This window comes from Eptatretus burgeri, chromosome 3 (assembly GCF_056783735.1).
Source record: "Eptatretus burgeri isolate ZD-2024b chromosome 3, Ebu_testis_v1, whole genome shotgun sequence".
Taxonomy (NCBI): domain Eukaryota; kingdom Metazoa; phylum Chordata; class Myxini; order Myxiniformes; family Myxinidae; genus Eptatretus; species Eptatretus burgeri.
The window spans coordinates 54089673-54115273 of record NC_140963.1 but is presented as its reverse complement, the minus strand read 5'-3'; the positions used below and the strand labels follow the sequence as shown (position 1 = coordinate 54115273).

At 41.4% G+C, this 25601-nt stretch overlaps 1 protein-coding gene and 1 pseudogene across 1 annotated transcript; both read left to right on the top strand.

The window, feature by feature from the left end:
- Positions 1-22946, top strand: LOC147029918 (ubiquitin carboxyl-terminal hydrolase 21-like). Its single transcript, XM_085873425.1, has 13 exons — positions 1-377; positions 1751-2694; positions 2787-2848; positions 3319-3445; positions 4440-4621; positions 5758-5916; positions 6594-6716; positions 11320-11450; positions 11640-11780; positions 14301-14464; positions 14868-15002; positions 20277-22447; positions 22787-22946. Exons 1-11 carry the CDS (start codon positions 319-321, stop codon positions 14981-14983), a joined length of 2208 nt encoding a protein of 735 aa, XP_085729551.1. The 5' UTR covers positions 1-318; the 3' UTR covers positions 14984-15002; positions 20277-22447; positions 22787-22946.
- LOC147029917 (uncharacterized) lies at positions 21338-25039 on the top strand (annotated as a pseudogene).
- Positions 25040-25601: the final 562 nt, after the last annotated feature.

Sequence of the window (25601 nt, the reverse complement as noted above, 5' to 3'; positions counted from 1 at the left end):
TTAAATGAACTTATTTAAATATTTGCCTTTTAATAATTTATTTTTATTCTTTCGTTGCCGGATATGTTTGTAACATTGGGAGAACGATCCAAACAACACATGTTCAGCAAGATGAGGTAAATTATGGATTTTCTGACTTCACGGACGTGGACGAGGATGAAAATATGATATTAAACAATTTGAATAACACAAACTCCACGTCGCCATGGTGACAGTGCGTCCGTTTGGAACCCACGAAACAAGGACATTGTGACGTCATTTCGTGAGGACGGTTTGACGGTTCGTTCACGTTTCACGAGCCCTCGAAGAGTTGGGAAAATGTCTCAGTTTGTGAAGAAGATTAGAACAGTTTTCTGTTGTTGCTTTAATTCAGAAAGGTAAGTGAAAACTCTCCTCATGTTTGGGGATTGTGGTTAATCGATTATTCATTGTTTGTGATCAACAGGTGAATGAATCTCGAATCAGAAACGAAACATTTTCCTCCACCTCGTCAGACATTTTGTTTTTTAATATCAAGTCAGTAAATGAGCAAAAACAAAGAAAACACAAAAGATGATGAAAGTCAATAAATTGAAATTGTTGCAGGAAAATAGAATGTAGTTTTATTAAATATTCGATATCCTTGATTGTTGTCCAGGAAAAACCATGGAAATTTGTGATGTTAATGGGGCAGGGAGGTGTGATGTTAATGGGGCAGGTGGGGGTGATGTTAATGGGGCAGGGAGGTGTGATGTTAATGGGGCAGATAGGTGTGGTGTTAATGGGGCAGGTAGGTGTGATGTTAATGGGGCAGGGAGGTGTGATGTTAATGGGGCAGGTAGGTGTGGTGTTAATGGGGCAGGTAGGTGTGATGTTAATGGAGCAGGTAGGTGTGATGTTAATGGGGCAGGGAGGTGTGATGTTAATGGGGCAGATAGGTGTGGTGTTAATGGGGCAGGTAGGTGTGATGTTAATGGGGCAGGTAGGTGTGATGTTAATGGGGCAGGTAGGTGTGATGTTAATGGAGCAGGTGGGTGTGATGTTAATGGAGCAGGTAGGTGTGGTGTTAATGTGGCAGGAAGGTGTGATGTTAATGTAGCAGGTACTTCGGTTCGTGAAAGACAACGACTACCACCACTTCAACTGCAACAAACAGAACCTATTTTTTGCAGTTTATTGTCTGTTTGGCACAAGAAAGATTTTGGCCGAAGTCTTTAACGAACCGGCTGGCAAGATCCAATGTCGGTGATTTCGGTGATTACTCATCAACCTGAACAAATTACAAATCTGAATGGAAACTTCTTCTTCATGGAAGAAACCATGGGATCTTTAACGTGCTCCAACAATTGTTGACAGACGGGACGCCTAATTTAATGTTCATCGGAGGGACGGACAAACACATCGATGCCTTGCCTGCCTCCGAAAAACGAGGATGGCATTTTCTGAATGGTTTGAGATTTGAGGCCAGGCTCAATGGCTCAGAGACGAGTGTGCATACCTTGAGTCCATCCTGCGAACCTCAAAATAAATAGATTGCAGTCATCAATTGTTAAGGATAGACAAAGAAAAAGAGAATTTGTTCCATTGCTGGACAATTTGCGAATATCTAGGGATACCGTTGTTTTTGATGATAAGATGTTTGTGCAAGAGTTCAAAGAGGCAAACCTCCTTCGTCCTCACCCTCATTGAACTCATCGAAATTGAAAAGAAGTGTAAATTGAACTCATCGAATGTGTTGTAATTCCTCCTCTTGTGATTTCATTCCTTGCAGCTCCAGTGTTGTTGAAAAACCACCACAACCACCACAGAGTGCGAAAAGAAAGAAGAGTTTTTGGCGTCGAAGAAAGTCAAACACCCATCAGAAGAGTGAATGGCATCAGAATGGACTTAAACCTGGCGAATGTCTGACATCATCAGCTGAGGCACAGGATCCTGCAATGCCGAAAAACAAACGAGTAAAGACAACACCAGCTGCAGATAATAGCAGAACAAAGCCTTCTTCCATATCTGCAGACAAAGAAGCAAAGGCTTTGGCATCTGCAGTTACAAACAGCACAAAGCCTCCTTCCCAATCTGCAGCGAAACCAGCAGGGAAGTTTTTGTCTGCTTTCAAAAGCAGCAAAAAGCATCATTCTCCATTGGCAGACAAACAAGCAAAGGCCTCAACATCTGCAGTTAAGAGCATCAAAGAGCCCCCCTCCCCATCTGCAGACAAACCAGCAAAGGCCTCAATGTCCACAGTTAAAAGCAGCAAAAAGTCTCCTTCCCCATCTGCAGACAAACCAGCAAAGGCCTCAACGTCCACAGTTAAACGCAGCAAAGAGCCCCCCTCCCCATCTGCAGACAAACCAGCAAAGGTCTCAACGTCCACAGTTAAAAGCAGCAAAAAGCCTCCTTCCCCATCCGCACACAAAAGCGCAAAGGCCTCAACGTCTGCAGTAAAAAGCAGCCAAAAGCCTCCTTCCACATCTGCAGACAAACGAGGAAAGACCTCAATGTCTGCAGTTAAGAGCAGCAAAGAGTCCCCTTCCCCATCCACAGGCAAACCAGCAAGTGAGGTGTCGTCTGCAGTGAAAGGCAATGCAGTGCCTCGTTCCCCATTGGCTGACAATTTTACAAAGACATCCTTGTCTGCAATCAAAATGAACACGACGGCTCATTGCCCAGGTGCAGTCAAACCACCGAATACTGCACTCAGCCCATCTTCCATCAGAGGTGAGACCAAACACAATCTACATTTTCCTTTGTACAAGTGTCTGTATCTTTGTAAAACTGAACTCTCCTGAAACAAAAACTTTCTGTTCCAGAAATGAATCGTTTTGACTGCAAATCTCCACCAGCTGCCGGGGATTTTCTCGAGGAGAAAAAGGTACAGAAATAAAGAAACAAATGAAGGTCATCGACCGACCTGCACGTTTCTTTCCTCCTTCTTTATTCCGACATTTATTTCTCTTCAATGTGTCCATCCTCACCTTTTCAGACATTTTGTTCATCCCCAAAATAGGACATATCATCCAATCTCTGTTAACATCAAATGGTTTACCCTCATGATTGTCCTGTGGAGTGCACCATGTGATCGAGTTGCCAAAGCAACTCACACACAGACAGGAGATTAATCAGGTTGAGTGAACCGTCTATGAGGAACCCAAAGCATTGAAAGGGTGAGACACAGGTACAAGGGAGACAGGTATTATCTGAGATCTTGGCTGTAGATGAACAGACGAAGGAAGGAAACAGGAAAACAAGTGAAGGAAGCACATTGTCTGTCAATGGATTGTTTCACTCAATGTCGGTTCAACGATCCATTAATTGTTTTCCTCTTCCCAAACCTAACATTAGATCAAACCTATGGAGACCGATACCCAAGATGGATTCATTGGCCTCGTGAACCTTGGCCTGACTTGCTTTATGAATTGCGTCCTGCAGTGTTTGGCAAACACTCCTGGTCTACTGGAGTACTTCCACGGTTCGTAACCTGGTCCGATAACGGCTTGTTGTGAAGTTCGTTCTCACAGTTGTATGATTTTAGTGGTTTTTAGATCTACATTGCTGCAAAAGTTAGTTAATTCAAAAGTATAAAATTTAGCTCTGCATCAAAGCTACCACATAGTCACAGGATATTTGATGTCCCCAAATTATTTGGAATCTCCAAATGATTACGTCACAAAATCTCTGCCCCGAATACTCACCAGTCTTCCTCCAAAAATCGAAGATGCTGCTGAAGCAGTGGAGACACCACCAAAGGATATACAAGGTGATTTTACATCACCGTTTGATGTTATTCGGGACAGGGATTCGGAGTTTTCCAGGGTCTCAGCACACCATTGCCACCCCATTTTGAAAGGCACAACGGGATCATTGAAGTGCTGGACCAGTGAATGCTTCGCAAATGTCAGTTGCCTCAATGTACCTTCAAAAATAATTACAAAGTCGAAAACACATTATTCCGTCTGTAGCTCACCAGATGAACAGATTCCAGTCAGATCCCATCTTGACTGAGATCAAACTCAGACCTTACAGCTCATATGCTTATCTGCAAGTACGCTACCTTCGAGCTAAATTTTTAGTCCTTCAAACTCGAAAACCAATGAACACACCCATCTTACATACTCAGGGAGTATAAATTGAGAGATTATTACTTAAATAGTTTCTGAGGAAGTTATAAAATTGAGGATGTGGAGTCACAATCTGGAGTTAAATGTAAGAATAACTTATGGTCATGGTCTGGGAATTAAATAACGATAAATTTACACTTTGGATTACTTCGCTTTGAGAAAGTGGTTTGAGGGTGTCAAGTTGTAGTTTTGATCCAGTGCATTGGGGAGTTGCCCAAGTGAGTCGAACACGAGCAGGCGGCATATTTAGAGACCCAAAGACCTCCAGTAACCACAATATCAATTTGAAAATTAATTTCACTGCTTTTTCCCTCATACTCATCAAACTCTCAATGTGTTTGACAGGAAAGACATTCTTGAAGGAATTAAACCCTCATAACCCATCTGGGTCCGGTGGAGAGATGACCTTTGCCTTTGCCCAGATTATGTTTGCTCTTTGGAGCAAAAAACAGATCTGCATTGGAATGAGGAGCCTCAAAGTGTACTCTTATAAAGACCATCTCGCAATCAAGCCGGAAAATCTGAAGGTAAGCAAACGTTGAGAGAAAGCCGGAGCATTCTTTCATGGTTCATTCGTTAAGCAGGTGCAGGTTTCATGGGACAACATTCCAAGCTTCGTGAATGGGATTTTATAATTATTTATATTGGGTTAAATATGGTCAAGATTCACTCTTGTTTTTACGATTACACATTCAAAGTATGAATGGAAGTTCCATTTTACATGTTCGTCATCACCTGTGATATACAGCAGGTAATATAAGGGAAGGTTCTCACATCACACCAAAGAAAGAAAGTTGTTTTGCTGTGAGACGACTTCGTCATCTTCTTTTTTATTAAACAGCAAATGGCTGCAGGAAGTATCATTTGCTGTGAGTGCAGCTGTGCCTTCTGAAGGTGAGATGGAGAAGGAATTTGTGATTCGTTCAGGATGCTGGCGATAACTTGCCTACTTTTCAGGAAGGGCACTGTAGGATATTTAAGCTCCACTAACGAATGATGGCAAATGTGAGCGAGACGACTCTTGACCACTTTTAACGATAATTCACCAAACAGCAAAAAAAAGAAGACAAATTATAAGGACACTCTTCGACGTCACAACGTTGCCAGATTTGAGTGCTCCGTCCACAATATTACATCATAACACATACTTGTCCCAAATTTGATTTAAATCCTTGAACCCAGATTCAAAATATTAAATAATTCTGTCTGCCAAATCATGCGTCCAATCAGGTTGAAATGACAAACATTTTTCTCAGGGAAGAATATTTCTGAAGGCTTTTATATCATAAAATATGTCCGCTGAACCACATGACCAATGCCATCAGATGTATCATGGAAACATTCTGCATGAGGATTCACACTTATGGTGAAAATTTCGGGTCAATCGGATAAGTGGTTGAAGAGAAAACAGAGAGAATTAGCATGGACGTCCGGACGGACGGAGAACCCGATAAACATCATGCCTCAATCGGATGAGTTCGTCAGTGGAGGCATAAAAAATAATCTGATTGTAAAATCTGCATCAGTCATGGTCGTCATGTGTTTGCAGTTCAATTCCTTTTAAATTTCTTGTCAGATATTGAATTCCATTGTATCATCCGCTGGACTTGTGAAAACTGACTTTTCACCCTTTCTCTTCATCGATCTTCCTCCACCTTGCCAGAAGTTGGTGGATAAGTATTTTCGCCAGTTTACAGCCTTTCAGCAGCAAGATGCTCAGGAGTTTTTGGACTGTCTTCTCAACTGCCTTCACGAAGAGCTGAACTGTGTGTGTGATGACATCTCCATCGACCTTCCAGGCGCTGATGGTCATCCCAACAGAGTGAGTTCAATCACATCAAGACCTCCACAGATAGATTTTTGTTCCTTTACCGGTTTTGAACATTGAGAACAAAAACTAATAACACCAAAAAATTGTGAAAAAAATTTTCAAACCCAAAATTGCAAAGTATTCGATAATTTTCAAATGACATTCAGTTCAACATATGACAAACACAAAAATAGCCATTTTTTTTTCATATACCTCCTCCCACCCCACAAACCCCTTTTATTAACCTTATCTTTGGTCAACCACCTTTTCTTCCTCTTTCCCTGACATTTTCATGTCCAAAATTGAGACAGTCCCTGACAGCAATAATTTAATTAGTACGAGAATTCCAAACATCCATTGGGACCACAAGGTGCAGAGCATTGGTGCTGTGTAAGCAATCTCCAAGGCTATTGGACGCAATCCTGAATGGGTCGCCACTCCGACACAGTACACCACCATGTTGGCACTCATTTTGCTGATCTCAGAAGGATGAAAGGCAGATTCAACCCCACCTGGTATTTATTGAATAGCTGAATTGGATTTGAACTCAGCATCCCCAGATCCCAAGTCCCCACCCTAACCATTAAGCCAACACCAAACAATAATTTGTTTTTAGATTTGTCTTCAAACATCACACACTTTATCTGCACATTGAAGAGGACATCTCAAACACTAATGCATGTGTTTAGTTCTTCCATCAGGATATTGTGGAGGAGAGCTGGTTAATTCACAAGCAGAAAGAGAACTCCATCATTGATGACATATTCCAGGGCCAGTTGGTATCGAAGATTACCTGCACAGAATGTGGGAAGGTATGCGAGAAACTCCTTTGTCTTTGTCCATTTCTGCTGTTATATTTTCACAACTTCAAGAATAATGATTATATTTCTCTGGACGAAGTTAATTTTAATATTCATACCAAATTACAAATGAGAAAAGGACGTGACTCATCGGAACTGAAAGTACGAAGAGAGAAGAGGTGAATCGAGAGTAAAAGAGTGCAGAGAAGTATTTGAGCGAGACACCATGATATCGAAAAGCCACAATGTGGAAGCCTTGGAAGGCATAATGTGATTAGATCGGCCATCGGTGGAGAAAACCAGGCACAAAGAAATGTAGCTCAACAAAGAGTTTGAATGTTGCACATATGTTACTGAAATATAGAATACAATGGATGGACAATCGAAACTCCTCGTACCATCAGGTGCATAACGCTGCTGAGGTAATTTCATTGGCTGGGGTGCACAACCCTGGATGTGTTTACCACTTTGACGCAGGACACTCCATTGGCTCCCTTTTCGGTGCAAGTTGGTACTCATGTTGCCGACCTCAAAAGAATGACCGGCTGAGTCAACCCGTCAAGTGTTATTCGTCCCCGTTGGACTTAGTCTGAAATGGTGGCTTCTGGATTTGGGTCAATTTTCATGTCCCTGCACGTGTGTGTGTCCGCAACCATATCTCGGACATGTATCTCACGATTTTATTCGTACTTGGCAGAAAGACAACACATGATGTTTTGCAGAAGCACATGATATTGTAATGTGATGCGATCAAAGATGGAAAGACTGGCGGCCATTTTAGTTGTTAAAACCCGATGTTGAACACTTCCTCAACCATTTCTCGGACATGCATTTACCGATGTTGTTCAAACCTGGCAAGCAGCAAACGAATGACGGCTTGTACATGAACATCATTTTTTTTGAGATAATATTCAAGATGGCCGACTGGCGTTTGTTCCTTAAATGTGTCCCCAACCATTTCTCAGACATGCATGGTCCAATTTTTTAAACTTGGCACAAGCAGAGCACATGATGGCATACACATGCACCTCATTTTATTTTGTGATGTGGTCAAAGATGGCCGACTGATGGACTGGTGGCCATTCTAGTTGAAAAAAACAACCTGGTATCAAACACATCCTCAACCATTTCTCCAACATGCATTTACCAATCTTTTTCAAACTTGGCAAGCAGATAACGAATGGTGGCTTTCATATGCATGTCAATATTTTTTCCGAGATCACATCCAAGATGACCGACTGGTGGCCATTTTAGTTGTAAATAAATATTGGCTAGCCATTTAATTCCACACAGTGAAATTACTGAAACAACAGGGGTTATCACATGATTTTTGTCATGACAAAATATCTTGTCATGGTTTGAACTCAGGACCTTAAAGTCTTAAGCCAAAGCCAACCAACTTAACTTCTTAGCCACCACCAAGCTTGCAGAATTCCCAAACTGTAATTAAGTATGAGCCCTCACTGTGATTTCACCTTTCATCAAGTTTTTGAGAAAAGCTGACATCGGTGCAGGTGGTCGTCCAGGAGATGACAACGACATGGATTATGATTGAGCTGAAAAGCTCGAGCCTGAACATCTTCCAGTGGTTTACCATGGAAATAGGTGTGTTCAGTTGACGAGTCTTCCAGAGTGAAAGGTTGAAAGTGTGCGATTTGAACGGATTGAAAGAGATATTCTGAGGGTGAGACCAGCATCTGACCCTTTCAAGATCAGAAGAAAGGAGGAGGAGGAGGTGGAGAAGATTGGGACCATACTCTGTGCAGAGCGTTGGTGCTGCTTCAGCAGTCTCCTTGGCTATTGGGCACAATACTGGATGGTCACCACTCCGACACTATACCAGCATGCTGGCACTCATTTTGCTGACCTTGGAAGGATGACAGGTCGAGTTAACCCGGCCTTGTATTAATTCAACAGCCGAGTGGGATTTGAACTCAGGATCCTCGGATCCAAAGCCTGCCACACTCACCATGAAGCCAACACCAGGCAGAGAAGAAAAGGAAGTTACTACTATCATCCCGTTGGTGTTGTTGGAATTGCACAGCAGAATTTAGAGTCACAGTCAGAAAGAGGAAAACAGGGTTTTTACCAGAAAATCAGAGGTCATTTATATATTAGAGGAACAGGACTGGGCCCAAAATTCTGTTTTGGTGCAGTCCATCCACTGGATGATAAAAGGAAGTGTTCGGTTCAAAGTTGTGTGCTGATGGTGTGAGTGAAGAAATTTAGAAAGCCAGGAACGTTGGCCTTGTATTCAACAAGAAAAGGTGTGGCAAGCTTATCATGACATTCTGAGTGTCAAACTTCTGTGATATGTCCAGACACAGGTTTGTTTGAACTCTTGCTTGAGTCAGGGAAACAATGTCCAACGTTTTGAGAAACAGCAGTAAATCCAACGTCAAGTGGTCAGGATGAAATTCAAACTGATGATCACAGACAACATTGCATGAAAATAGAAAGGACATTACTCACCAGGAGTGGGAGTACCCACGAGAGACAGACTTAACAGGATACTACTTGAGCTGTCAAAAAGGAGACAGGTTGGACAGTTTGACCTTCAGGTTTCCCAGCTGATATATTCTGGCTTGCCAAAGATTGGACACATTCTTGTTGTGAGCCTTGCAAAATGACCTCAAGTAGTCCTCTTCCAAGTTTGGTTTTTGAAGATAAAATTAAATAACAACAAGGACGAATGTGTCCAAGAGACGCGTCAGAAAGGTTTTGTCTTCACCAGAAGAACAAGAAGAACAAGAAGAAGAAGAAGAAGAAGCAGAAGAAGAAGAAGAAGAAGCAGAAGAAGAAGAAGAAGAAGAAGAAGAAGAAGAAGAAGAAGAAGAACGTGGAGCTCTCTTCGAGCCAGCATTCGCAACGCGACGCAGCTAAAAATTTAAAAATAAAAATACAATTTTATTAAAATAAAAATAATTCCCCATTTTTTGCTCACCTGGAACGGAGTTCCAGGGAGCTTATGGGATGGCGCATCATCCGTCCATCCATCAACACTTACAACTTCTCTGAAACTACACAGATGATTTTGATGAAACTTCACCACAAACTTCATCACCTGATATGAACCCAAAATTTGTTCACAGCATTAAAAAAATAACTCGCATCCGTTGAAGACAGAGTCTTCGATATCCCCCGCCATAGTAAATGAGGACAAGTAGCAAAAGGCACCAGTTCAATTTATTCTTGATGTGTGTACCAAATTTCATCAAGAAATAGTTAATAGTTTTGCAACTCTGCATTGAGGTTAACAAAGGTTAACCTCAATTATTTCTTAATACCCCTTGTTTCCATGGAAAGTGAAGAAATTTTTTTGAGGGAAATCTCTAAATATCAAAAGGCACCAGTTCACCACTTGCTTGATATGTGTACTAAATTTCGTAAATATATCTTGAGGTGATTTGTAGTTAAGCACCGGAAACGAAATGTGACGGACGGACGGACGGACGTATGGAACCCATTTCTGTATCCCCCACCAACTTCGTTGGTTGGCGGGGGATAATAACAAAAAAAATCAGGCCAGAAGGTGGTCTACGGGGGGTTATACCCCAAAATAGGTATTTGCTTTCTTCTCAGAAACTCGACATGCAATGCCGATGAAACTAGACAACAACCTTCATCACCCGTGATGTACCAAAGACTGTTCATGGCATAAAAAAAACATTTTGGGTCAGAGGGGGTCCACAGAAAGACCTGAGGGTTGGGTTAGGGGTGGGGATTGCTCCCTAAAATAGGTATTTGAAACCACTTTGGTTTTTTCATTTTGCTAATTCCGTCCCATGTTGACTTCCTCCTCATTATCATTATCCAACCAGGTGAGTACCCAGGGGTATTGCCCATATTATTTTTAATTTAAGCACCCTTGGAATATCCCTGATTGTGCCAAATTTCCCCCAACCCTCCCTCCCCCCATCTCACACTCCTTCTCTCATTCCCCCAATTAAATTACCTTGTTTTGATGGATATATTTGATGTGGTGTTGATGTGTTGCAGGCATGATGGGCCGAATGGTCTCTTCCTGCCACAGTTTCCTTATTATTCCTTGATATGGTAGATGGGATTTGAACCAGGGTTTCATACCCCATGAACCAAGTGTTTACGTTGTGACATCAAAAGGGCAACCCCTCCTTTTTCGGTCATCTCTTCAAGCATGACATAATAATATGGGTGTAGATGTCCTTCGATCCGTCCGTCCGTCCGTCCGTTGCGAAAATGATCTCCCGTCATTTCTCATGCGATCTTGAATTTGATTGTGGCATATGAATCTATGGGACAATATCTAAATTTTGATCGGGCCGGATTTTTGATATTCGTTTTCGTGTCACGTGACTTCAAAGTTGGCAAAAAATGCGAAAATGACGATTTTCATACGAAAATGAGGATTTGTTGAGGAAATGAGAAAATGAGGAAAATGAGGAAAAAAACTTCAAAGTTTGCAAAAACTTCCCTACCTTCAGGAGGCTATATATTTTCTCGCAGAGACGACCGTCACTCCCGCACGGGGGTAATTTTTCTTTCTCTTTTCACCCCTGTTGTCTTCTCCTCAATCATCTTTCTCGAAGCCTTTGTTGCATCAGTGATCTCATTTTGTGAATGCGATATATTTCAGGTGTCGATCAACTGTGAACCCTTCAAGTACCTGCAATTGGCATTGCCATTAGACCCCAACACCAGCACGACCCTATCGGAATGTCTTTTCAAATTCACCGCACCAGAGAAGCTCGATGAAGATGCAATGTGGTAAGGCAGGAAAAGAACAGAACTCTCTGGTCAAATGTTTAATGACCACATGATCATCATTCTCTCTCAGTGTTTCAGTTTAACACAGCATCATAACACGTGAAATATCATGTTTCTATTTACCTCTTCCCCTTGTTTGATTTTTGTGAATTCTTCCTTTTGTGAACCTTTACTCCTTCGACCGACCAGGTTTTGCCCACAGTGCAAGATGAACAGAGTGGCGTTTATGCAAGTCTCGATCAGCCATCTACCCGAAGTGCTGATCATTCAGTTTAAACGGTTCCTGCATGATGGAACGAAACTTGAAAATCATGTGGACTTTCCCATAAGGTGAGCACCTCATCTCCAGGGCTGGCAGGATAGCCTACAGGCACATACACTTGCCTCTGAGTTGTCTTGCCTGGGTTCGAATCTGGACCAAGCTATAAATTGTCATCGTGTTGTTTCACAGGCAGAGCGATTTATCAGTGTGTGTGTCGTCCCTCGGACAGATGTTAAACCGGGTGTCCCGTCCCTGGCATTTGTTGGTGGATGTTAAAAATCCCATGGTGTCCTTAGTGAAGAGTAAGCGAGCTATTTCCAGCAGAAGCGGCGTTCGGGGTGTGCAACGCATGCAATTGTATGGGGTCCCCACGGGTGGGATCTCACTTTGCCCACAAAACATGTCAACTTGTGAGTGGTAATAAACAGTGCAAAGAGAATGCCGCATCAGTCCATCTCAACGAAAGAAAGCAGTGTCACATCATGAATCGATAAAAAAAATTTCCCTGATGTTTAATGAAATAGGACGATGACAAAATTGGGGGGGCAGGGTTCGTAGTAGTCGTAGAGAAGGCAGGTTAAATGGAATAAAAACGACGTTTAATGTTTACAAATGCAACAATAACCACAATAAAATTTGCGTAATTCATAATGTTATACATATTCTTAAAAACTAAATATTGATCGGGTGGAATTTGCTAGCAACAGGCAGTGTTTGAGAGAGACTTATTGTGCTTCCCCACAGTGTTCACACATGTCTTTTGATGATGCAGCAGTGCCGAGTGAGCGATGTAGGAAGGTTTCAGCTTTAATAGGTGGAATGGAGTCATCCCAGGACTGAAAGTATCCACTTCTGCTTCGGCAAGTCAGTGGTCTTTCTGTCTTCTTCCGTCTCCTCTCCGGTCTCACCCCACCCCCGCCCTGCTGTGTCTGCGATTTGTCCCCACCATATTTCCACAGGGAGCTCAACGTCTGCCAACAACCCCATTCTGGCATTCAAAACAGCTGTTCACCACCACCTCTTATCTCCCCCCATCCAAAACCACGATCTTTTCTACCCCCGTTAATCCACCCAAAACCCACCTCCTTCAAATTCCCTGCTTTCCTTCCTGAAAGTCCCTGTAATGTCCATCTTGTATACCACGTGTTCCCCGCCACATCCCTCTCCCTTCCACAGATCTCCTAATGTCTCTGTTCCCCACTGTTTTGTCCTTCCCTCTCCCGCTCCTCTTGTCTCATGCCCCCCTTGCTGGGCGTTGTGTGTTCACTCCCATTCGAGCCTCGACAAGGTATACAACAACAACAACAAAAAATTAATACATGTTCATATTGTTGAGCAAATCCACACGACAATTTACTGTATGATCACAAAACACCCCCTCATGAGTCAATGGGCACATGAGCATGACAGAATGTTGTGGTTTTTAAAATCAGAGCAGCTGTCCCAAGGATGAAACAAAACGATCACAGCGGTGCTGCAAAGCGAAAAATGCTCAACAGAAGGGGAAAAGGGAACAAATCACCCAAAATTAACTTTTTACATCACACAATCGACAGAACAAGAAGAAGGGTTCTCGGTCGACCACATGTGCTGGGGTGTGTTCAGTTACCAATCAGGTTGTAGAGCACTTGCGAAGTGGCTTAAGCACTCAAGCAAGCACTCTAATAAAAGGAACGGGAGATAATGAACGGCTGGCGAGGCAAGCTGATTGGTCATGGAACTCTCCCATCGATCGGCTTTTTGGTGAGTTTGTGTTTATGGCTGCCGGTGAGATGAGGGGTTACAGTTGTTATAACCACAAAAAATAAGGAGAAATATATTTATGGGAGCAGCTTTGAGGGATCCCATTATCCTTTTTATGACTGCCAATTATTGCACTATTGTTGTTATTCTTACTCGTGATATAATTGAGGCTTCTGAAACGGCACTCATAATACCCTCTCCCACCATCAATGGGAACGGCACGACATGGTACACATTCACAAAGATAATTTACATCGCCCAACTCCTGGTGAGGGGGGCACATGAAGTTGTTACAACCTTTCTTTATGACCGGTCGTCCACTTGGCAAGTTTAATTGGTTGAGATGACAGAGGTAACGAGTGAATAAATCAACGTCAGACAGACGGATGCTAAAATGCACAATTTAATGTGATGACAGATTGACAGGGCTCACGGGGACCTCACTGGGTCATTATTGCGTTTTGCATGGGGCCCCCAAAGGACGAACGCTGACCCTCATTGCAGGCACCCCAAACATGTTACAAATTCCTGTTCTCACATACAGGGGGCACGGCATCAGCCACAGTGCTGCACCCCTGCGAGAACTGATAACACAGAAACATGCCACATCCGAACCACGAATATCTCATCACCAACACTGTGCAATGAGCTATTGGCTTAATTTTGTAACTGCTCTCATCACAATACTGTTTTCATTGAAATTCTCTCAACTTACATCACCTATAATTTCCTTTTGCAGAAATATGCATAAATTCTTGTTTCAGGTTTCAATTTTGATTTAACTGACATGCAATAAAATTAACATTCACCCCATCCACTCCCCTTCTTCCCCCAACCTCCCAAAGTGACCTTGACCTCACAGCAAATTGTCTGGATAGTCAAGAGAGCAGCACGGACACGACCTATGATCTATATGCTGTTATCAATCATCATGAGTCCTCTCCCTTCAACCATTATACGAGTATGGCGCAGCTACCACAAAAAACCACCACAAAGGGGAACCACACCGGTATGTCAGGAAGGCCAATTGGGTGTATTCATTTGTTTGAGTGTGTCCGTTGTGCTCATTAAATTTGCTACTCTTCCTCCGTCCCCCAAACCTCACTTCCCATTTGTTCACTGCTCGATTATTTTGCTGTGAACATAAGCTTTCAAACTATCTTTACTAACTCATTCACTCCACCCTCCAACTCCCAACATCACCTCCTTCCAAATTTTTCCAATTTCTCCATCTTGAGAGTGTGCTTCTGTATCCATCTTGTCCACCCCGTGCATCCTCCCCTACCCCTCATTCCTCCTCACATCCCTCATTTGCCAAAGTCTCCCTCTACTTTGTCCTTCAACCACTGAACACCACTCTATTGCTGAAACGTCGAACTTGCTGAGCCTTAACATGTTTGTGTGTTGCACAGGATGGAGGATGTTTGACGACCACAAAGTGAAGGAGATCAATGAAAATGAAGTTTGCACAAATGAGGCGTATGTGCTGTTCTACCAATGCTGCCAAACATCTTCTACCCAGCCATAACACAGCAAAGCAGATACAGGTAAAGTGACCTCTTAGAATATCACTGACACAAAAGTTAAGCTTTTTCTACATTGTCTCAGCCTCATGGTGGATATTGTACAGATATTGCATTTCGTAGATAATCGTAGATTATCAATCGTAGATAAGAGACAAAACAGCACAGGACGAGGTGTTTGAATCTGGGATCCAAGGCTCGATGAGCCAGATTGAGGTGCTGAACATGAGAATGGCATTTTATGTGAAAATATGTTTTCAAAGAGATTGAAGCAAAACTTTTCTGGGCTCCTTTTTATCTGGTATATACTTCATGAGAGTCATGAAGTTACTCAGAGATGATTCACTATTCTCTCCTTTGCCTTCTTGAGTTAAAATCAGGTCCAAATCTTACGCAATCTTCAGCCATTTCTTCAATGGCTTCAAGAACTTTACCCAATTGCTGGTCTCACAAAGACAACCCCAGTAGCCAATGTCCATTTCATAGTGTGGTGCAACATCAAATATTGTTCCCTCACGAGGTCGTGGAGGATTCAATCGTTTATGACGTATTTCTGGACCAGTTTGTATCGAAGATTAATCGCATTGCATGTGGGAAGATCGGTGACACTCCTTTGTCTTTGTCCATTTCTGCTTCTGTGTTTTCTTTCCTTCAGACACTCCTTATTTTTATCCCCAAAAGGTTTATTTTCATGTTTGAAACAAGTCATTTAAGTTGAGGGGGAGCACTCGGTAGAGTGCAAAACCTCCGCCACCAATACTGCTTGGTCAATCAAGTGAACCTGATATCCTATTCATTCAATTTGACATCAACAGTGTTCACAGAGTTATAGTTTGCAACTTTCCTTTTTACTTTTAACTTTTACATACTCAATTCATTCGTCATCACTAGATTACTTGAGACAGAAATTGATTTTACGTGGGTATATCCACCTGAAGTTCCAAAATCAGCTGAAATTAAAATTTTGGCGTTTTTTTTGTTGGAAATCATTTATAACATGAAGAAATGCAAAATAAATTTGAAATTTTGTTGAAAAAAATTTGCAAATTTTTTTTTCTCTAGCAATTTTTTTTTGGGGGGGGGGTTGGAAATCACTAAAAACATGTAGAAATGCAAAAAAAAGAAATCGAAATTTTGTTGAAAAAAAAGTTGCAAATAATTTTTTTTCTTTTACAATTTTTTTTTATTTGGGGGGGGGGTGGGGATTTAGTTGGAAATCACTTAAAACTTGTAGAAATGCAAAAAAAAAATTCAAATATTTTTTCAAATTGGCCGCCATCGCGGCCATATTGGATTTTGGATCAGTCCAAAATCTAATGGCATGATCCTTGGACCAGACCTAACCCCCCCACCAAGTTTCGTCGAAATCCGTCGAGGAGTTTTCCGTAATACTGTTCACAAACAAACAACCAAACAGAAAGGGGTGAAAACAGTAACCTCCATCCATCTTCGATGGCGGAGGTTAATAACAATGAACATACAATCAAATAGGATCTGAAAGAAAGAAGGGGAGATGAACAAGACAATGAAAGTTGGACAAGCTGCAAATTTGAAGACCTGGAAGACCTGATGAGAAAGATATTTGTGTATATCTGTATATATATATATATATATATATATATATATATATATATATATATATATATATATATATATATATATATATATATATATATATATATATATTTATTTGAAAGTTTGTCTGTCTGTGTGTCTGTGTGTGTGTGTTTCTCTGTGACCAATGCACGCGAAAAGTACTGGACTGATCCTCACCAAACTTCACATGCTGACGGAACATGTACCCGGGAGTGTCCCGATGTAAAAGAATTGTACTTCAGACTTCCGGTTTCCGAATTGTGACGTCATCACCTGATTTCGTAACGTTAATTTTTCAAGTTCAGCCAATTGACATGGGGCCAACGCCATTTGCAATATAATGAAAAAATAATGCTACTGTCAATTGAAGACAATGACTTCCGACTTCCCGGTTTCCAAATTATGACGTCATCACCTGATTGCGTAACGTTAATTTTTCAAGTTCAGCCGATTGACATGGGACCAACGGAATTTGCTTGAGAATGAGAAATTAATACGACAGTCAATTGAAGATAATGACTTCCAACTTCCCGGTTTCCGAATTATGACTTATGCATTCGACACACTTTTCGTAACGTTAATTTTTCAAGTTCAGCAGATTGACATGGGGCCAATGCCATTTGCAATAGAATGAAAAAATAGTGCTGCAGTTAATTCCGAATTCCCGTTTCCGAATTATGACTTATGCATTCGACACACTTATCATAGGCCCTATTCACATCAACAAACGCCTCTTTTAATGCATGATTAACACAAGTCATATTTTATTGTACATACAGGTAGTCGTCGACTTACGACGGAAGAACCTCCAATTTCTAACTTACTGGCATTTTTCAAACTTTGCGAAATTGATGACTTTGCTCGAACTCTACTGTATGCTCAGCTGCCAACGTATTTCACTTGGAACTCGAGTCAGAAACGTTGGAACAGGAGGAAGCAAGGTTCAGAAGTTCCAGGATATCCCGGTATTTACAAATATGACGCATTGGGTCGAGTGTACACAGTACATCCCAATAATTTTGAGTGTTTCTGCATCCGCCTCCTCCTGCATGCATAACGAGGTCCAGTGACCTGAGAGACCTGAGAATAGTGGACGGGCAAATTTGCAGCACATTCCGTGAGGCTTGCAATCTCCTCGGACTCCTCGAAGACGATGCCCATTGGAACACCACGCTTGAAGAGGAAACTATTTCTCAATCCCCATCGACCATGAGGTATCTATTTGCTATTATGATAACTGCGTGTGAGATGTCAGATCCCAAGAGCCTATGGGACATTCACAAGGAGGCCCTGTCTGAGGATGTAAAAAACAGAGTCCAAAGAGAACATCCCCAGAGGACATCCAGTACACACCAGATATGTTCAATGAGGCTCTGATATACATTGAAGATTTGGTATTATCCATGAGCGGGAAAGATTTAACTAAGTGGGGACTTCCCTCTTCTAATAGGTCTGAAAGCGCAACCATCAGAAGAGAATGGTTCCGTGAAACAAACTACAACACAGATACTCTCGCAAAGTTTGTTTCTGACAATGAGCCGCTTCTGGTACAGGATCAGAGTAATGCATATCAACTGTTTTCTGAAGCGGTTCAAGAGGGAAGTGGTGTGATATTTTTCTTGGATGCCCCGGGTGGTACTGGCAAAAAATTTGTCCTCAACCTTTTGCTTGCTAAGATGAGGAGCCAGAAAAAGATCGCATTAGCCGTTGCTTCATCCGGTATAGCCGCAACACTACTTTCAGGTGGCCGCACAGCGCATTCTGCTTTCAAATTGCCTCTCGACTTAGCTACAATGGAATATCTGGTTTGTGGCATTGGCAAACAAACTGAAGCAGCAAAAGTGCTGAAGAATTGCGACCTCATAGTTTGGGATGAAGGTACGATGTCGCCTAAGGATGCATTCGAAGCATTAGATAGAACTATGCGAGATTTAAGAGGAGAAGACCTGCCTATAAAGTGGAGCTACGCTGGTTATTTCTGGCGATTTCAGACAAACTTTACCTGTGGTACCCCGTGGCACTCCAGCTGATGAAATGAAAGCCAGTATAAAATCTTCATACCTCTGGACATTCGTACAAACTATTCATCTAACAACAAATATGAGGGTCAAATTATATGGTGATTTAGATGCTGGCAATTTCGCACAATTACTTCTCAAACTTGGAAATGGTGAAATCCCGAACACAAATGATGTAATATCTATTCCCGATGACTGTGGTACAATCGTTTCATCTATCGAAGAATTAGAGGCTCATGTGTATCCCAATTTAGCGACGAATTACAAAAACATACAGTGGCTCTGTGAAAGAACAATCCTGGTTCCACTTAATGAAACAGTCCGTGTAATAAACCATCAGTTATTACAAGTAGTTCCAGGCGAACAACATAGTCACAAGTCTATTGACACCACACTGGATACTGAGCAAGCCATACATTATCCCACAGAATTTACAAACTCATTGGAATTACCAGGATTGCCTCCGTAAAATCTGTCGTTAAAAGTTGGATGCCCTATTATGTTATTAAGTAATCTCGATGCACCAAAACTTTGCAACGGAACTAAACTGATTGTGAAAAGACTACTACCACATGTAATTGAGGCCACTATCATGACAGGATGTGCGAAAGGAGAAGATGTATTCATTCCGCGAATTCCACTCATTCCATAAAATTCAACGATTGAATTTAAGAGACTACAATTTCCTGATTGCCTGTGCTTTGCGATGTCTATCAATAAGGCACAAGGACAGTCATTGAAAGTAGCAGGGCTGGAATTATCCACTCCTTGCTTTTCCCATGGTCAGCTATATGTGGGATGCTCCAGAGTGGGATCATCGGAGGCTTTATACATATTGGCCCCAGAGGGGAAGACTTCAAATATTGTTTATCCTCGAGCACTCCACTAAAATTATTGAGCGACTTCAGTTATTTCATAAATGGGAAAAGGATGTGCGATGAAGGAAATACATGTTGCTGGTGAAAAATAAAAATGGTGGTGGGAAAAAAAAATGGTGGTGGTGGTTTGTTTGTATGCATATTACAGATATAAATAGAATGGTGATGGCGTATGGCGTATGTGTATAATATTTTATAATTAAATGGTTATGGGCTATTGTAGATATTTTATAGAATGGTTATGGGCGTAGGTATGTTGTAACTTCGTATACATAATACAACATAATTTTTTATCAGGATAACAGACGTAAATAAATCAAACACGCTGGGCCAGGATGGGTTATGCCCGACGTATAAATTAAGTCGCAAATGACAACATGAAACCAGCCTCACATTGTTGAGGCATTCTGGTTTTTTTTTATCTGATGCGGCAATAAATCTTAACATTTTTGAACTCGAGTCTTCTGCATATAAAACATGGCAGGCAAAATATAATATTATAGTGGTGATGAAAAAAAATAATAATGATGGCAGCCTCTACAATTTTACAATTAACTGTGACATCAACTCCTTCAGACCCACTGTCATCCACGGGATTCCTGTGCGGAGCACGGGTATCCCTGCTGGTATGTATATATATATATATAATTTCAGTTGAAAAACGAGAGTAAACTTACTGTACTTTACATGAATTTTTAAGATTATATTTTTCTTTTTTTTAACTTTAAATTTTTTTAAAGATAAATTTTTGAGATCATGTCTGCAATTGCCAGTGCCTACAGACCCCTTTGTCTTTTCACATTCAGGGTCCCTTCAAAGATTCACTGTGAGAGAAGCTTAATGAGGATGGAATCTGATAAGGTACACAGATGAGACAATGAGGATGAAATGTGGTGAGGAACAAAATGGTATACAGGTGAGGTAAATGGACACACCTTTGAAGTCAATCGTTTATTTACCACCTGACTATCAATCTGCCTCAAAGTGTTCCAGGTTTTGATCACGGTGCAAGATGCATCAAGTGCCATTTAAACAGGTCTGTATAAGCCATCTACCGGACATGCTGGTCATTTCGTTTTAACGAAAGGTCCCTGTACAATGAAACAAAAATCGAAACTCAGGTGGGTTCCAACAAGGTGAGCACCTCGTATCAAACACTATGAATTGATCTTCTGACAATGTAAAAACAACTATCATGACCAGTACTGTGATTGCTGGAAAATTTTACATTCGTTGAAATACCCTCTATTTACATTGGCTTTTATATCCTTTTAAATAATCTTTCATGAGCTCCTGTTTTAGGATTCCCTTCTTCTGAAATATAAAGAAAACAAGAATGCAAGTCCTCACTGAGGAAACAGCCACCAATCACACCTTAAAAATTGGACGTTTAGATTTTACATTGAACTAACTGAATAAATAAACATGTAGATTTGGTGGTGGAGATGGTAAAGTGTATATAAATAAACAAACAAACTGGTAATAGGCATACACAACCATCCTTGACCATGTTGTGGAACGTCAGTCGAGGCCCTCACCTTTTCACCTCCATTTGCTTTTAAATTTGTTTTCTCCACAATCACTTGAGCGAATCGCACAAATCCTTCAAGATCGGAGCGCCTGCCCGTGCATCATTTTTCTTTTTACCAAAGTTACGTGATGATTGGATGGAAAATGTGGCCGGAGTTCAAAGAATCGTGTTTTCTGCAGGCAGAGGTTGCAGGGTGTTTCAAAGATCAGGAATAAACTGCCTCTATCTCGCTTCGCTGAGCCTCACCCAAATAATTCAATGCTGGATGTTTGTAGTTGAGATGATAGTGCATATAAATATAACATTGAAGGTGGTGTGAGGGTATTAGATTCGATCATGAACCTTGCTCTTCAGTCTACACAGAGCATCGGTACTGCGGAAGCGGTTTCTTTGGCTGGGGTCACAATCCTGAATGGGTCATCAAACCGACACAGGAAGTCACGGCAAGAATTTGTAATTTGTTCATGGAGCCGGCAATCGCTCATCAACTCTTCACAATGGACACCGTGGCATCTTTAACTTCCACCAACAAATCCCAGCAGATGAGACACCCAGTTTAACATCCATCCAAAAAAGGCAGACACATTGATGAATCACCCTGCTTGTAAAACACCGGGATGACAGTTCATTGCTGAGCCAAGATTCAAACCCAGGATAGACACCTCAGAGGCAAGTGTACATTCCTCTTGACCATCCTATAATGTTGGTATTGGCGATGGTAAAGTGAAAATAAATCAATGTTTCCTGAGAGCATACACAACCCTGTACTTTTCATTTCCCCCTAAATATTTAAATTGCCAAAATTCTAAATAGGATTCAATCCCAAACTCATTTCATGTCTCATTCCCAGATATGATTACACACATCACATATGCCAAACATAAAAGAAATGTGTCCTGTCATTTTCGAGTTGAGGCTCCGGACAAACCGAGGGAAAAGACACAAAATACATGCCCCAGTCAATCTTTTACCCTCATACTCCCAAAGCCCTCCCGTAATGTTCTTCATCTTGCAGCACAGACAGGACATGACCTACCGTCTGTGTGCTGTTATCAATCACAATGAACTCTCTATTTGGAACCATGATATGAGCATTGTGGAGCTTCCAAAAAGAAACAACACGAAGAGGAAATGCATGGGGATGTCAGGATGGCCGATTGAGTTGTTGCCAGTTGTTTGATTGCAGTGTTCCTTGTACGAACCAAAGTTGTTTGTTTGATATAACGAGCACCCTTATCCACATTCCTCAAGGCAAAAGTGATGTTCCTCATGAAGGGCACACTGTTGCTGAAAAATTTGACTTGCTGAGCCTGAAACAGTTTGTGTGATGAGCAGGATGAAGGAGATTTGATGTCAAGAGGGTGAAGGAGAACAAGGAATATGACCTTTGTGAAAATGACCAGTGGCACCTTACATTCATTGACCAGCCATAAGCCAACGAGACAGGTACAGGTGATGGTGTATCTGGGAACATTTGGGACACTCAAATTTCATTCAAAGATCTCAGCCTCATGGTGAACATTGTACACAAACCGCATTTCGGATCAAGTCAATTAATACAGAGTAGAAAATCGACCAATCAATATAGTAGAAGGGATTTTGAATCTGGGACCCAAGCATCAATCAGCCACAGGCTCAGATGGGAGCACCAAAAGAGCATTATTCCAGGAATATCGGTTTTCAAATAAATGGAAGCAAAACCTTTCTGAGTTCCTTTTTTAACTGGTAAGTCATCGGTGAGAGTAATGAAATTGCTTACAGATTTGTGATTTTCTCCTTTTCCAGATCTCTGAATGAGACGACGCAGAGAAACCGCGATGTTGAGATGATTCTTCAGAAGCTTCAGGAACTTCACCCAATTGCTGATCTCACAAATCCACCAACCAGCTTGAAATATTTCCTGTGTTCTATTTATTGTGTAAATAAATGCATTTTAATTCATGGTACTCAAGCTTCCTATTCCAGTAGTCCATCAGACATGTGAACTGCTCACAATCCTATGAACTAAAATAAGCTTTTGCACCCAATACATCCACAACATTCACACATCCGAGTGCCACCTCCACACACTCCCTTTGTGCATATTTAATGAATATATTACCCTTGTTTCAGCAGCCTCTGTATTACTTTAACATTGAGCCCCCCCACCCACCACCAAAAACAACAAGTTTATGACGGTTTAAGTTTTTTAAACATAAAATGGAATAGGCAGAGCCCAGAAGCGAATGTAGAATTATTCTTACATTCGATGCTGCAATTTCCGGTTACTTCAGCCTGGGTTCGGGATCAGCAATCAAATAATGAAAATCCTGATAAAAATTATTCTTTGATGATGCGGGAGATATCTTTATTACCTCAACATTTCCTTCACAATGACAGCGACACCGCCTCAAACAGGATCTCATCTAAAAAAATAAATATTACCTCAACATTACCTTCACAACGACAACTACACCGCCTAGAACAGGATCTCATCTAAAAAAATAAATACCAGAAGCGAACGTAGAATTCTTCTTACATTCGCTTCTGACTTTACCGAAACTTGTTCACAACTGCATACGCAATTTCCGGTTACTTCGGCCTGGATTCGGGATCAGCGATCAAATAATGGAAATCACGATTAAAAATTATTTTTTGATGATGCGGGAGATATCTTTATTGAAATCAGTGGAGGAAATATACACCATGTCTGATATTTGGGTCTTTCATGTCTCCGACGATGCCTTTATCTCCCGGCATGCATCATTCCCCATGACAAAAACCGGAAACAAAAAAGAACCGGAAGCAAAATAAAACCTGAAGCAAAAGGGTCATAGCCAACGACACGGATTCCAAATTGCTAGGGTATTGTGTTGTTGTTCTTTCCTATTCTCTCATGTGCACGCGTTAACTATGAAGCTCACTACGTTCGCTAATATTCTGGTTAAACTTCCTGTCTTCCTCTTTTCTCATCGTGTGTGTGTGTGTGTGTGTGTGTGTGTGTGTGTGTGTGTGTGTGTGTGTGTGTGTGTGTGTGTGTGTGTGTGTGTGTGTGTGTCCATGCCTATATATTTTCGTTTGAATTGTTTTTGCTTTTAAGATCATGTCAACAAGGCAAAGTGGCACCTCAAGTGTCAGCTTAAATTAGCTCACTCAAAACTGAAAATAATACAAGAGAAATATGCCATAAAGAGGAACAATGGACAGTGTGGTGGTAATACTGGATAAAGAAAATTAAAACGCACAACACTCCAGAAGGTGTCAAAGTGTGGAAATGTGTGCAGTTTCTGCAAGAAACCAGAAGGGCAACTTCATAGTTGTACTGAATGAGAACCACACACAGTGCTCAGAGAACAGGCCAAGGAAATGCAGGATTGTGATTTGTCGGCCACAATAGCAGGTGGGGATTTGGTTGCCATCGAGGCAAAACGCACCATTATGAGCATTGCATAGATGTGTTCATCACTTGTTTCAGAAATATGCAAATAACTCAGTCAGCACCTTCAGAATGAACCGATCAGACAATGACAGAATCAAGGGGATATGCTGAAATGGTATTCTTCTTTAAAAGCAGTGTGGAAGGGGATGTGTTTACATATTCCGATTAGCGGACTTGCACAAAGAGTATGAAATTCGCCTTGCTGCATTTGGGTATCAGAAAACAAGACAAGACTCAAAACACAATCTTTTGATGCGTTACCCAGATGAGTGCCAGGAACAGTCCGATGTTGAAAATCCTTTTCTCGTCTTTAATGAAGGTCTTCAAAACCTATCAAAAGGATTTAAGTCAAGTAACTTCGGTAAAGATGCTCTCTCAATGGTACATGCAGCAAAAGTTGTACAGAAAGAAATGTTCAAGACAGAATTTCCCAAATTCTCAGGTAGTTACTCATGATTGCCAGGACAGTGCAGTGGAGAGAATTCCATCAACGTTCTGCTCTCAATGCTATTATGTGGATTAACTATGAAGGATCAAAATGCTGCTAACTCACTGGCATATCCCACTGAATGTCAACTAATCAGGCTCAACTCGAAGGAAGAGGCAAAGGGAGCAGATGAGCCATGTCACCAAAAGGATAAAGCATTCCCACTGCCATTACATATTGGTCTGAATGTGCATTCCGAAACCCAAAACAAAACATTGTTCACTCAACTTCATGAACTTGGTATCAGCAACAGTTACAGACATGTGTTAGAAGTGGAAGACATTTCATTCCACAAGTCATACGATTCCCTTTGTTTTATATGATACAGAAACACACAAAGTTTTCTCTATTTTCTAGTCTGGTGGTTTGTGAGCCCCCACCAGACCTGAAAACGGCTTATGGATTTGGTCTCGATTTTTGTGTCCGTGTGTGTGCATCCGCAGCTATATCTCGGAAATATACATACCAATGTTGTTCAAATTTGGTACACAGATAACGAATGATGGCTTGCATAAGCACTTCATTTCTTTTCGAGATCGGATCCAAGGTGGCGGACTGGCAGCCATTTTTATTACTTAGATGTGTCCCTTACCATTTCTCAGACATGCATGGTATAATTTTCTTCAAACTTGACACAAGCGCAGTGGCTGATGGTATACACGAGCACCTCCTTTTATTTTGTGATCTGATCAAAG

Excerpts from the sequence above, each read along its gene's own strand:
- LOC147029918 (XM_085873425.1), top strand. The coding sequence starts at position 319 with ATGTCTCAGTTTGTGAAGAAGATTAGAACAGTTTTCTGTTGTTGCTTT. Across the intron at positions 11,781-14,300 it reads CATGTGGACTTTCCCATAAG|TGACCTTGACCTCACAGCAA; the intron begins GTGAGCACCTCA and ends AACCTCCCAAAG. Across the intron at positions 14,465-14,867 it reads CACAAAGGGGAACCACACCG|GATGGAGGATGTTTGACGAC; the intron begins GTATGTCAGGAA and ends TGTGTTGCACAG.